We start from the raw sequence: 13,704 nt of genomic DNA on the forward strand, positions 1-13,704 counted from the left end.
CGAGTTTTCTTCTCCTTCAGAGGGTGGTGGTGGTGATATCAATATGGTTTCTTCAGATTATAGACATAGTAATCGAGATTTTTCATCGAGGGAAAAGCTTTGTGAATTCGAACTTCCATCGAAAGAGTGAGCAGAAGAGAGAAATCCACAGGTGTACGGAAAACGTGATGGCTTCCATAATGATTCCATCGGTGCTCCATGCACGCAAGTGGTTTTCATGATCCGTTAACTCATCATACTATGTTCGCCTGTCCAATCAGATGGCAGCATTTTGCTGATGTGGGGTCAAAAAGGAATCAAGTATAAGACAAACAAGAAAGTTTCATGATGCTGCTTCAGGAAATAGATTATCTTTTTTCTGTTGGTTAAAAAGGTGTCGAGAGGTCAAAGGAATCATTATCCTCAATTATAGGGGTGTTTTAGGCTTAAAACAAGTCAAAGAATATTCTTCCGATGCTCCGTGACCTATAATTACGGAATCTAACACAATTATTTTCACAAATGATTAAACTATCCCACCATCAACTTAGTCTGCTTTAAACAGGAAAAGCAACCGTAGGTCAAGGGGCTTTGACGTCTTTCTAGCCCAAGGTCCTGACAGAGCGCTATTGGTATGACGAAACTACCCTTGTTGATTTTCTATTTATTGTTTCAGCCCCTCACTCAACGACCTCCCATTCCTCTCTTCAGTTCCTTCTCAGACAAGCTTTCGCTCCCCTTTCCGGGGTTTCGTTTCTCTTCCGTTTTCCCACGAATTCTTGCCTGAAACTGACGTCCTTCTTGACGGAGAAGATGGGAATCGATCGGAAAACGCTCCCTGTGGTGTTGCTCCTGTCGTTACTCCTCTTCCCAGCCGTCTCGGCGGAGCGTTTGGTGCGAATCGGGCTGAAGAAGAGGCCTCTGGATCAGAATCGGCTGCTCGCGCGCCGGATTGCGTTGAAAGAACACGGTGAGCCGACCGAGAGGGCGAGAAACGAGCTCCGGGCCAGCCGGCTCGGCGGCGATTCAGGGGATCCCGATATCATCTCTCTGAACAATTATTTGGACGCTCAGTACTACGGGGAGATCGGCGTTGGGTCTCCGTCGCAGAAGTTCACGGTGATCTTCGACACCGGGAGCTCCAATCTCTGGGTTCCCTCCTCCAAATGCTACTTCTCGGTCGGTTCCTCATATTTTTCTCTGTTTCTGTGGTTCCTGATTCTCTTTGGAGTCCTTGATGCATGGTTTTTATCTCATAATTGCTGTGTTCTCTTGTTGAGTTGATGATCGAGGTGTACGAGCAGAGAAAATTTAGGGGTTTTCTTTTCCGTTTTGTTTTCTACCGTTCCTTCTTGTGTAGAGAACAATGGTTATTTCCGTCACAGGTCGTTTCTGTTTCCAAAATCAAAGTGGAAACTTGAAGGTCTCCCGTTCCTAATTTGTTGTTATTTGATGTTTTGTTTTGTTTTGTGTTGTGATCTATATATACCCTCAGTGCTATAATTTCGATGGTAAAATTAAAGAATGTCACATAAGAATTGGAAATTAGTATGCTTGCCATGCGCTCTGGAGCAGTGAAATGCGTAAAGATTGGGAAGAACAACGGCGAAATTTCTCTTCTCGGTCAGCGCTGATGCTAAGAGATGAAGGATAGGGGAGGAAATGGGATTAAATACCTCTGTAATTCTAGCCATATATGATGGATGATAGTTACTGCACGTATCGACCCGTGCAGTGCTGTAGCTAACCTGTCAAGTATCCCACTGGGGGCATAGGTTCGCAAAAATGAAACTCAAAGGAATTGACTTGTGGTTTAATTTGATGCAAATCAAAGAACCTGTTTTTTGTTACAATTTTGTCTTCCTACGTTTGCGTGTGAGAGGCTACAGCGTTCGCGGTTGTCCATTTGGGAGTTCTTGTTCTCTATCATGAAACCATCATTTTTTTCACTTTTGTGCCTGAGAAGCTTACTGGTTCACTATCGAAGTTGATTGCGTCCCAGTTTTCCCTAATTTATCCCTAATTTCAGTTTGGGGAATGCTACTTTATCATCGTAGCACCTTAAGGGCGGAGGCATTGATAACTTATGTCCAGCAGTGGATTTCTTGTCTGAAGATAGTGCATGTTACAGCCTTGGGTCTTACGCCTTGTTTTTCAGCCAGATTCAGGCAATTGATTCTTTTAGTTTTATATGGATAGGTGGCTTTGGTTTGTCTTGGGTTTATGTATCCAAAATATGGATAAAGGGATTTTAGATGGTAACTTGCAATTTCTATTGTAGGTTGCGTGTTACTTCCATTCCAAGTACAAGGCAACCCGTTCAAACACCTACAAGAAGAATGGTATGGTCTCATTCTTAAGTTTGATTTATATGTGCTTTATTTCATGGTAAATAGGAATGACCATGTTTTTGCTACAGTTTTGTGCATTCTCTTGTCTATCCTTGTTAAGGGTGCTTCAGATAAACATCTGACTAGATATGCTAGTTTTTATGTGTCTTATACAAGCTCAAGATGATTTGGATTAGTGGTGCTCATAGGAATTCCTTTTAGGTTTGTGGTTTGATAAGGTAAAACCTAAATGAACTCATATAGTCCTGGATAACGGTTGTGCAACATAATTACTCGGTGAAAATATATGATATTAAAACGTTAAATGTTGTGGGTCGCCTAGCTTACATTGGACATGGCGATTTCGCATTTAAGTTTTGCAAAGCTGATGGTTCTCTGGGATGTGGAGAACACATGTTCGTGTGAAATGCTTGATGTAACATCCTGTAAAGGACATAAACATGCTGAATTTGGTAATGGACAACCCAGCAATGGGGGATTCCTGATTGCATCAGTTCTAGCCTTCTAGGTAAACGAAATGATTGAAGTTCAGTCTGTCAAAATACTGTCTGAAAAGAGGAGTTTAAGATGAGAAGCCATTGTAATACTCCACCCTAATGTCAGAACCATGCTGCATAAATATTAGTTTCCTAATGAATCAGGGAAAAACAATTAAATCTTATTTCAAGGTCTGATAGAAGTTAATCTTTATTTAGTTTTTCTGTTCTGGTTATTATTGTTACTATCTTCTTCAAATGTTTTTATGACTGTATAGGCCAAGATGCTAAGATGGTTCTATGTGCATTGTTTGATTAGGCAAGTCTTGTGCTATTCATTATGGGTCTGGATCTATTTCTGGATTCTTGAGTCAAGATTATGTTCAAGTGGGTGACCTTGTTGTGAAAGATCAGGTGGGAATTCCGTCTTGTATTAACTCTGATTATCTTTGCTCTTGCTCTATATCTCTCTTTGGATTCAATTATGTGTAAGTTGCATTCTTATTCATTACATTCTATGCAGGTTTTCATTGAAGCTACTAGAGAACCCAGCATCACATTCTTGGTTGCCAAGTTTGATGGTATCCTTGGACTAGGATTCCAGAAAATCTCAGTCGGGAATGTTGTTCCACCTTGGTAGGATCTTTATTTTAATCTATTATCAATGTAAATTATACGAAATGCTTCATGGATAAGATTTGAACATTAGTTTATTAAATGTATCTGTCTTTGCAGGTACAACATGATTGAACAAGGTCTTGTTAAAGAACCTGTTTTCTCTTTCTGGTTCAACCGAAATGCGAAAGATGAGGAAGGAGGAGAAATAGTATTTGGAGGTGTTGATCCTAGTCACTACAAGGGTGAACACACATATGTGCCTGTTACTCAACAAGGTTACTGGCAGGTGCGTAACATCTGAGTTTCACTGAAAGCTTATGAAATTCAGATTTAGTTTCTCTCTCTCTCTCTCTGTATATGATATTTCCTTCCTTTGTACCAGTTTGATATGGGTGATGTCCTTGTTGGTGGTGAAACAACTGGTAATTAACTCTGAGCTGGCATGATTTTCTTTTGTAGATTATGATGATAATCATTCTTTCTCATTCATGGCTATGACCTTATGAGAGTATATCTTGGTTTTCAGGATTTTGTTCAGGAGGTTGTGCAGCGATTGCAGATTCAGGAACCTCCTTGATTGCTGGTCCAACTGTGCGTGTGATAACTCTCAGCTTACAAACATGTTTAGTTTATGAGTTCATGTGATTCTTTATATGTAAAAATTGAAAGGTCACATTTTTCACCAAGATACTACTACTACTACTACTACTCTCTCTCTCTCTCTCTCTCTCTCTCGCTTGCTTGTGGATTCTTTCTCAAATTTCTCTTGCTTGTTTATTGTGTGGTTTTGCGTTCTCTAAAAAACATTTCCTATGCAATGTGCAAGTTCCAGTAACAGTATTATGAAATTTGAATGCTTTATATTGAGCTATTCCATCATATTTTTGCTACACTAGTTCTAGATGTGGAGACAGATATTTCTTGCTAGAAAAGATTTCTAGTTGTGTAGCATAGCTCTGTCATGCCAAAACAATAGGCTGATAGGTGGTTGTGAATATGCATATGTTCTGTCAAACAATTTATTCATCTAATTTGTTTTCCTAATATTGTGGTTAATTGCATGAGTATAAAGTGGTTTATTTTCTCATCATAAGTCACTATGCTATCAAATCGATCTGTTCGCATGTTTTTGTTGTCAGCTGTAATTTGGTTTATTGACTTCATTCTCTCAATGTATTCTGCATTGCATATTTCTGCATTACAACTACTAAGCCATTTCCTGATGATCTTGTATGCATTTCAGGGTATAATTACTGAAATCAATCATGCAATTGGAGCATCGGGTATTGTCAGCCAGGAGTGTAAATCTGTTATCGCTCAGTATGGTGATATGATTATCGAAATGTTGTTAGCTCAGGTATGCAACTATTAGAGCAGCGACAGCTAACTATCCATATAACTTAAAAGGGCACATTCTTCTCATGCTGCCATGTACAAAATAAAGCCATGGGTGATTGGGGAAATACCAAAGATAGTAGTTTATGGTAAAATCACTGTTACACCTTTTATGCTCAGCAGGAAGACATCAGTGAGCCTATTTTCATATTGAACTGAGCACAGAAACAATAATTTTCCTGACTATAATGCATCCATGTCAGATGTTCTCCTTTTTGCTTTTGTTGTGGAAGAATCATGCTTCTTATAATATTAATTTTTTAATAAAATAAGTTAAATTCCAATTTATTCAATTTCTTGGATGGAATTCTGAAGACTTGCTGTGCAAATATGCAGACACAGCCCCAGAAAATCTGTTCTAAGGTTGGTTTGTGTGAATTTGATGGCACTCGTGATGTCAGGTCAGAGTTCTCTGCTATAAATGTAACTCTATTGCCCAAAAGTTTTTAGTGATGTTCTTCTATCTGGTCCAGGGAATTTGTTCTGAAACATTTGGTTTTTGATATTGGTCTTACAGCATGGTCATTGAAAGTGTTGTCAACAAGGAAAACATGGAAAGATCTGGAAAGAGCGATGCTATATGCATGGCTTGTGAGATGGCAGTTGTATGGATGCAAAATCAGATCAGGAAGAACCAGACAAAGGAGCAAATATTGAATTATGTCAATCAGGTGAACCATTTTACACTAACCGCCTGGAAATTTTAGTGATCTTGATAGTTAATCTGTTGAGATGTAATGCAGCTCTGTGACCGGTTGCCGAGTCCCATGGGGGAGTCAGCTGTTGACTGCAACAGTTTGTCTGTCATGCCAAGTGTTTCTTTCACTATTGGAGGCAAAACTTTTAATCTTACCCCAGAACAGGTACCCAAGAATCACAACCTCCTTTAATTGTCATGTGAATTTATTGTCAATTTACTTGTCCCATGTGATCTACATGTTTCACTTAGACAAATTTTGGTTGTTTTTGATAAAACCAACCTTACATATGTGATCTACGTGTTTCACTTAGTGGGGATTGGCTTTTTGAATCGTCTGATTATGACACGTAGGTAGGATTTTATAAGGCTTCAGAAAACATGATCCAAAAGCCAGTTCCCACTATTTTGAACATGCTGAATCCACAGACACACACAAATTTTTGGTTGTTTTTCATAAAACCAACCTTACATATGTGATCTACATCTACATGTTTCACTTAGACAAATTTTTGTTTTTTTTCTATAAAACCAACCTTACATGTGATCTACATGCTTCACTTAGACAAATTTTTGGTTGTTTTCATAAAACCAACCTTGCATATGTGATCTACATGTTTCACTTAGTGGGGATTGGCTTTTGAATTGTCCGATTACGACACGTACATAGGATTTTATAAGGCTTCAAAAATCAACGGCCTACAATGTGTGATACTTTCCTAGGTCATAAAATTGTGTTTTTTCATCTAAAAAACATGATCCAAAAGCCGGTTCCCACTATTTTGAACATGCTTAATGCATCCATGAGGTCAGTTTGGGTCAAAAACAACTTGCACATAGGAGATCCAAACTCGTTTGTATGTAATGGTGTCATTACCAATCCATTACCCCCATGTGTGTGTGTGTGCTGACCAAGATGTAGCCTTATCTTATTCATATTACAAAATTATAATTTGAAATTTAGGATAGAGTAGTGTCTGTGAATAGTCTGTGAAAGTCAGAGTAAACGTGGTGGTTCTACCATGTGCAATTTTAGGGTGTTAATGGAGTTAATTTCAATGTAGGACAAGATTTTGATACAACTTTATGTTTGGCTGCACAAAATCTTGGCATTTTTTTAATTAATCAGACTTTATGGTCGGGCAGTTAGGTTCCTCTACATTAAGAAAAGTTGATAAGCATCATGTCTTTGGGAGTGTTCTCAGAACTTTCTCTTCTATTGACATTTTGCTGGTGAGGACAACAACCTGGCCATGATGACCATACCTCTGTACTTTCTATAATAGAATGAAAAGTGCAAGATCTTCTCTACTGCTACATCAGCTGGCAATGGTATGTGCCGCACATTGTTGTTGAGGGCCAAGGTCATAAGTTGAATTAGATATATGTTGCTCCTTGGTTGTCCTTTTAGGGTATATTTGATTTATACTTGTATAGCTAACCAGGGGTGTTGGTCTAAGGTCTCATGCCTCCAGGGTCAAGAGGCCGTTCCACATTGAGTTTGTTGGGGCTACTTGAGCAAATAAGGAACTGAGTGTGCTCATACAGTTCATAAGATAACAGCCTAAGGTAGACAACCCAGTAAGCTGTCATTTGAATTTAGGGTGTTGGTGGGAACTCTTCACAATTGATATTTATGCGGTGATAGGAAATGTTTTGCTCTATAAGATTGTCCTGTAATTTACACAAGCTTGACCTTGCTATTGCCAATGGAAGGCAATCATTTTCCCTTTTAGCATATGTTAGGAAAAATAAGGTGTTTATAGGTTTTGTCATGGTCTTTAGAGACAAGTATATACTTAGCATACACCATTTTCCTGAACTTTCCTTTCCTTGTTGTTTCTGGTGGTTTGAAACAGTACATCCTTAAGGTGGGCGAGGGTCCTGCTGCTCAGTGCGTCAGTGGATTTATAGCTTTGGATGTGCCTCCACCGCGTGGGCCTCTGTGGTATGACGGCCGTTTTCTTCATTTTTCGCTGGTGATGACCTTGATCATTGTGTTCTTTATATACCATGGATGATAAGTTGTATGATGTCCTATTGCAGGATATTGGGAGATGTTTTCATGGGAGTTTACCACACCGTTTTTGACTATGGCAATCTAACAGTGGGTTTTGCTGAGGCAGCTTAAAATCATTGTGAGGTGGGTCTCATGTTTATAAGTAGCACCATCTTTTCATGTTCATAACTGTTGTACAGGATATAAATATGCATCATAACTGTAATATATGATATAAATATGCCTCTTGACGATCCTATAGTGGAATATATGAGGTACACATATTATCAAGATGATTTCATGTATAGATTGTGAAGAGTTAGGACAAGTACAGTAAGGGTGTGTTTGATACACGATACGCCCCTGGGTGGGGACTGACTGGTCCCTGCCCGAGCTGTGTCCCATGTTTGATCATGCTCGAGCAACACAAGCTGCTCAGGACATGCGGCGTTTGTCCTGAGAGTCAAACATGAGCTAAGGGTATATAGTTAAGTCCAAGTTCTTACCTTGCCCATTATTTTGTTGTTTGGTTGTAGATAGGGCTAGTAAACAAACTGAGCAGCTCGTAACTCAGCTCAGTTCGGTTCATCATAAACTTGTTTGTGATCTTTTCGTATAGTTGGTGAGCCGAGCCATGAGCAGCTCAATTAGCTTAAACGAGTTGAGCTCGAACATAGGGTGTTCAAATCGGCTTGAGAGAGCTGAATATATATATATATATAAACACGAGCTGGTGAGCCGAGCCATGAGCAGCTTAATTAGCTTAAACGAGTTGAGCCCGAACATCGGCTTGAGAGAGCTGAATATATATATATATATATATATATATATATATATATATATATATATATATATATATATATATATATATATATATATATATATATATATATATATATTAACACGAGCTGGGCCATGAGCTCAACCTACTGCTAAACGAGCCGAGCCTGAATATGGCCTGTTCAGTTCGTTCGTCTCGTTTACCAGCCTTAGTTGTAGACTTGCAGTATAGTTGTCCATATTCTTTGTTTGATGTTTGTCCCAGGATGGACTGTGGTTACGTCACAGGGACACGCAGTTTGAGGTCCTGTGTCCCTACACGATCCGACACAAGGGGAACACCACATGACATTATGAAACATTTTGACATTTTATAATTTTTAATAATTTTGGTTATATTACTTGTAGATATTTTTATATATGAATACTTACAAAACGTTTTCTCATGTCCTACTTTTCATAAAAAAAAACACATTTACCTGTCTTGGATCTTATTGTATCCATTTCAAAATCTGCATCCAACATGACACACCACTGCTCGTGGTTGAAAGTGCTACAATTTCAGACCCCAAAAATTTGTTCCTCATGATGTAATTAAGTGATTTCAGTGCACCCGTATTTCGTTGTGCATGGATCCGACTCTCCAGCCCTCGATTAGTATTGTGAACCTATTTCGTGCGTTGGAACATCAGCATCATCTTTTCCCAGCTGATGTTTGGTTTCGTGATTGTTTCATGAGGGGTAGTAAAATGTCTTCTCCCACCAATCTGCCTCGTAAAGTAGGCTCTGAAAGCTTTTTCCTCCTGTCACAATATCGCTGATAATTGTGAAAAGATTGTATTTCAAAGGCATCAATATAAAAAAAAACTGACATTTTTTTTTAGTCATCTATTTTAAAAATGTTATGTTTTATTGTGAAATGAACGTGACTTACAGAAGCTTTTTATAATAATTGTATTCCTATTTATATTTTATATGCTCTTGTATTTTTCTATAAATACCGAATTTTCTAGAGAAATGTCACGAGATTTTTCCTTGAGGAAATTTTACAAGGGGATTTGTGACATTAGTTTGATCTTAGGACCGCGTGTTGTGGTGCAACTGCCTAGGTTATGTGCTACATGGTTCGTATCTTTGAGTGTTGAAACAACCTCTTAGCCCGGTACTTCATTCATTTAACTTGTGCTAAGCTCTTTCAAAAGACATAAGGTTTGTTGTGCCCTAGCTAACGAAAAACATGACCAAACCGGCATGGATCAGAGCCCCTCTGAGGATTCTCAGGTGACAATAGGTGTAGGGATCTTGCTCTCTTCTTTGAACAAACATTCACAAGGATGGTAGATTTGGACGGTTCATGTTGCAAAAATAAAAGAATATCTGGTTGGCTGATCCCAATCACAGCATTTGTATAACGATGTAAATGTCTTTACATCTCACTCTAAGAAGGTCCATGCTCTCGTTCTAAGCAGTTCTGTCAAAAGGTTAAACCAAATGTGTTGATCTATTTCCATGTTTTGTAAGATGCCTTAGAATCCTAATTAGTATTTTTTAAGAGCAGATAACAGAGCATGCAACCAAACCAGTACAGCATCTGGTTGATGATCTGCTGGTTTAAACTTGGCCTTTGTAATTTAGATTCGCCTTTACTAAATTCCTGGTTAGTAATGGCGAGGCTTCAGTGGGACATTCACACGGTTATAAAGGCCTTTGATAAGCAGTACCAAGAGCCCAGAAAGTTAAAAACTCACCATGGGTGATCTCTTTCAAGTATTACTTGAAACAACTGAGTTCTGAAATGGGCTCAAACTCCAGTGAACTCAATCTAATATTCAACCAATTGAATGCAACTTTTGACACAGGTTAGAGTCCAACTCAGGAAGTTCCTAGCTTGTAGACTGGCCAAACACAGAAGCATTGTACAAAACTGCATAGGAGCATACAGCAGTTGGAGGACATTTCTTGTATCTGAAATGTGCTTACATGACGGTCAAATATCCGTGCATAGAAAAACCACCATAGGTCTATTGATACCGATGACTGCAACAAAATCAAAGTTGCAAGGGCTACAGTTCATATACAAATGACAACACAAATATGCATTTGACAAAGGTTGAGATGCTCTAAATACCTGCCAAAGAGCATGGTAAAATTATTAACTGAAAAGAAACAACTTGATTAATCAACACCTCATGGTACCGACCATAGTGATCATACACGCAAGCAAAACAGGAACTGCCCTCATTACTTCTTTAGCCTAATCACAATCAGCGAAACACCAACAAGCTTCAAGACTACACAGCTGACCAACTTGGTTTTATTCAACTGTCACCAGATTTGACCAACCAAGCAGGATTTTCAAGTCATCCCTGAAAATTTTCTGCTACACTTGCAGAATACACTGCCATGAGAACATGAAAACAAACTAGATATTAGCAGGACATGAGCAAACTTTCACAGTGAAGAGATGTCAAAAGTAGTTTATTATGCATCTCATAAACAACATAATCAACAATTTCAAAATAACCTCTAGACGTTATTTGGGCACAACTCATCATAACAAGGATAGCAAGAGATGTCTACGTTACCGCATAAACTTTTCCATTGAGAACTTGGGCCATCTGCGGATGCAAAGTCATTAAACAACAAAAAAAATGTCATGGCCAACATACAAATTGGTCAGGACTTCAAAGCAGTTAACCTCTGTAATTCAGTCACCTCTTTTTCCAAATCATTCTATTCTCCATTGTGTTCCATTCCTCCTAATCTCATCAGACATTGGAATGGATTCTCTAGAACTAAACTATGTGTGTTGTCGTTACAGTGACCAAATCATACACCTACCAGACACTATTATCAGGACAATCAATCATTTAATCTCCAATCTAAAACGGTATTAACTGCTTTTTGGTATAAGTTGTATGCTTTCCTAAATCCACAATGAAAATGCCATAGCACGAATCAACACAGAAGAAACCAACTAGCTGAGTAACTGAATCGACAATTAAAAAGAAAAAAGGAAATGCTCATCGTTGGAAGCAACATATAAGATAACTAAAGTTCATGTTGGTGATTCAGGCCATTCAACATAAAAAAAAACAATCTTCGACTTCATAAGTAACAGACATAAACATTAAATAATTCATTTCACCTTGTTTTTATCTGTTTGAGCGAATGAAAACATCCATTAAACCACAACAACTCCTCCAGGAAGCCCATCGCTCGATTGGTGGTGGTAAAAGTCTCTGCACGCACCAAACAAACATGTTATCTGCTCTTGAATTCTAACAAAGGACCAATCGATATCGATTAACACAAGGAGGGGGAAATGCTCCCCAATGTAGTTGAAGACAAACCTTTGTTCCTGTGATTTCTGGTTTCTCATTATCTTTAGAGGGATCACCAATTGGTTTTCCTGCAGTATCAACAATCACCACCTGTTTCTCAACTTCCTGATGAACCTCCACAGAAGGAAATGGCACAGCCACCACTGTGGTTTCCTCTCTTGTTGATTCAATCAAGTTTACAAGACTAGAATCATCAATACTCTCTGTGGTTTCCTCTTTTACTGATTCAACCAAGTTTACAAGACCAGAATTATCAATCCTCTCCCCAATTTCCTCTTTCACCGATTCAGCCAAACTCGAAAGAGCAGGACTAGCGACATTTGCCATGTTTCCTCCTATTCCAGATTCAACAACAGTTTCAGAATTCTCAATTGGAACTTCAACCTCAAGAACTTCAGTTCTAACTGCATTCCTCAATTCCCCAACCTCTGGAACATCCAAATTAGTTCCCGGCTTCTCCATTTCCTTAACACCATCACTATCCGAGCTCCCATAATCACTAGAACTACTCTTACACACATTTTTTTTATCACTATCCTTCAATGGCTCCACAAATTCGGCATTGCTTTCCCCAGCCTCCAACTGATCAGCCCCTTCCAAGGATCCATTGTTTTTCTCCTCAAATTCCCATGCAGCAACCACAACGGCCGCTTCCAATCCTCCATTCCCCTCACCCTTGTCATCCATCTCCAAAACTTCCGCAGTCGGCGCCGAGTTACCGCTCGAATCGCCCGGAGGAAGACGTGGGTGGTTCTCTGTTATTGAGTTTGAGCCATCAGGATTTGTTTGCTTGCCATTCCATGACCTTGGAGAAGCATCATCTTCATCACCATCATCATGAACCCTAGCACCATTTGCCCTTTCCCCTTCTATCTCATCGCCACCAACTTCTTCTAAGACAACAAGAAACATAAAACAGATCAAAAGAGGAAGAGAAGATCAAACAATGGTTATGGGCAAAAGGCCCAAATGGTGAGAAAAGGCAAGGTGGGGCGGAAGGAGATACCTGGAATGTTAGTTGGAACGGCCACATGCAACCCTGTCCCCCTTCTGTTCCTATCGTTTTTCCTCTTCCTTGAGCGTGGAGGCATTATTGCCCTTTACAATGAGAGAGATAGAGAGAGAGAGATGGTGCTGTTGAATTGATAGAAGAAAAGGAGAGGAAGGGTCCCTTGAGAGCGTTCTTTCGCCTTCTACTTTTCTTGTCAACAGATTCAAACATCAGAAAAGGAGGGGAGGGAAGAAGGCCTGTGAATGTTAGTTGAGTGAGCGCTCCAAAGTGCGTGTGGCTACGGGGCTGTCGGAAAGATACGCGTACGACCTGACGCGTGACACGACTTTTAATTATTTGAAAAATATGACAAAAAGATACAGATTTTTTAAAATTTTAATTAATAAAAAATTATTTGTAATATTTTATAATTAAAGTACTATTTTGTTAAAATAATATTAAATATTAAAATAATGTTCGTACTTGTTGAGATCATGTCAGTCTGTCACGGGTGATACTTAGCCAAAATGACGTGTCCCCTTGCAGGCTGCCACTGTTTAGGGCAATGTTGTTAGTATCGGAATCGAACCTGTATCATTTGGCCGGTGAATTTTGGCTGACTTCAGTTTGGTGGGAAGTATGGAGGGACCGCACGCAACAACAAGTTTTTCAACAAGCAGCAGTCATGTTTTATGCTTCTCGTGCGGTTTGGAGCTCGACTCTTGGTCAGGTCCCTCTCTCCTGGGCCCATTTGCTCTAAGGTGGCCTTTATGTCTACCGTTCTGATGTAAATGCTCTCTATCCTTTACTAATTTTTTTGTCATCTATGTTTTTTTTAATAATATTATTTTATTCTTTTCAAAAAAATAATGTTTTGGATTATCAATTTTTGATGTTTATATGAGTTTAGAAAGCGCTAAAAATCAGCAGCTAAATATGCCTTGTATTGTAAAGTTTTAAATGCATTATGAGCAGTAGATTTTTTTGTTTTTTTTTGAAAAAAACATGCCTATATGTTATAAAGTGTGTAAAATATATTTTTTAATAAATAAATTATAAAGAACAAATATATGG

At 38.8% G+C, this 13,704-nt stretch overlaps 2 protein-coding genes across 2 annotated transcripts; one reads left to right on the plus strand and one right to left on the minus strand.

Moving 5' to 3' along the window:
• Positions 1–677: 677 nt before the first annotated feature.
• LOC149834147 (aspartic proteinase A1-like) lies at positions 678–7,843 on the plus strand. Its single transcript, XM_090011245.1, has 13 exons — positions 678–1,158; positions 2,261–2,321; positions 3,126–3,220; positions 3,330–3,442; positions 3,542–3,710; positions 3,807–3,846; positions 3,951–4,015; positions 4,668–4,781; positions 5,156–5,220; positions 5,337–5,490; positions 5,563–5,682; positions 7,376–7,464; positions 7,563–7,843. The coding sequence occupies exons 1-13, from the start codon at positions 793–795 to the stop codon at positions 7,645–7,647; spliced, it is 1,536 nt and encodes a 511-aa protein (XP_089867371.1). The 5' UTR covers positions 678–792; the 3' UTR covers positions 7,648–7,843.
• A 3,672-nt stretch (positions 7,844–11,515) lies between these two features.
• On the minus strand, positions 11,516–12,760 carry LOC149834148 (uncharacterized). The gene is made up of 2 exons (XM_090009995.1): positions 12,646–12,760; positions 11,516–12,532 (listed from the first exon to the last, which is right to left on the minus strand). The coding sequence occupies exons 1-2, from the start codon at positions 12,728–12,730 to the stop codon at positions 11,577–11,579; spliced, it is 1,041 nt and encodes a 346-aa protein (XP_089866121.1). The 5' UTR covers positions 12,731–12,760; the 3' UTR covers positions 11,516–11,576.
• Positions 12,761–13,704: the final 944 nt, after the last annotated feature.

This window comes from Nuphar pumila, chromosome 6 (assembly GCF_984573655.1).
Source record: "Nuphar pumila chromosome 6, dmNupPumi1.hap1.1, whole genome shotgun sequence".
Lineage (NCBI taxonomy): Eukaryota > Viridiplantae > Streptophyta > Magnoliopsida > Nymphaeales > Nymphaeaceae > Nuphar > Nuphar pumila.

Excerpts from the sequence above, each read along its gene's own strand:
- LOC149834148 (XM_090009995.1), bottom strand. The coding sequence starts at position 12,730 with ATGCCTCCACGCTCAAGGAAGAGGAAAAACGATAGGAACAGAAGGGGG. Across the intron at positions 12,533-12,645 it reads CGTTCCAACTAACATTCCAG|AAGAAGTTGGTGGCGATGAG; the intron begins GTATCTCCTTCC and ends TTGTTGTCTTAG.
- LOC149834147 (XM_090011245.1), top strand. The coding sequence starts at position 793 with ATGGGAATCGATCGGAAAACGCTCCCTGTGGTGTTGCTCCTGTCGTTA. Across the intron at positions 1,159-2,260 it reads CCTCCAAATGCTACTTCTCG|GTTGCGTGTTACTTCCATTC; the intron begins GTCGGTTCCTCA and ends TTTCTATTGTAG. Across the intron at positions 3,711-3,806 it reads CTCAACAAGGTTACTGGCAG|TTTGATATGGGTGATGTCCT; the intron begins GTGCGTAACATC and ends CCTTTGTACCAG.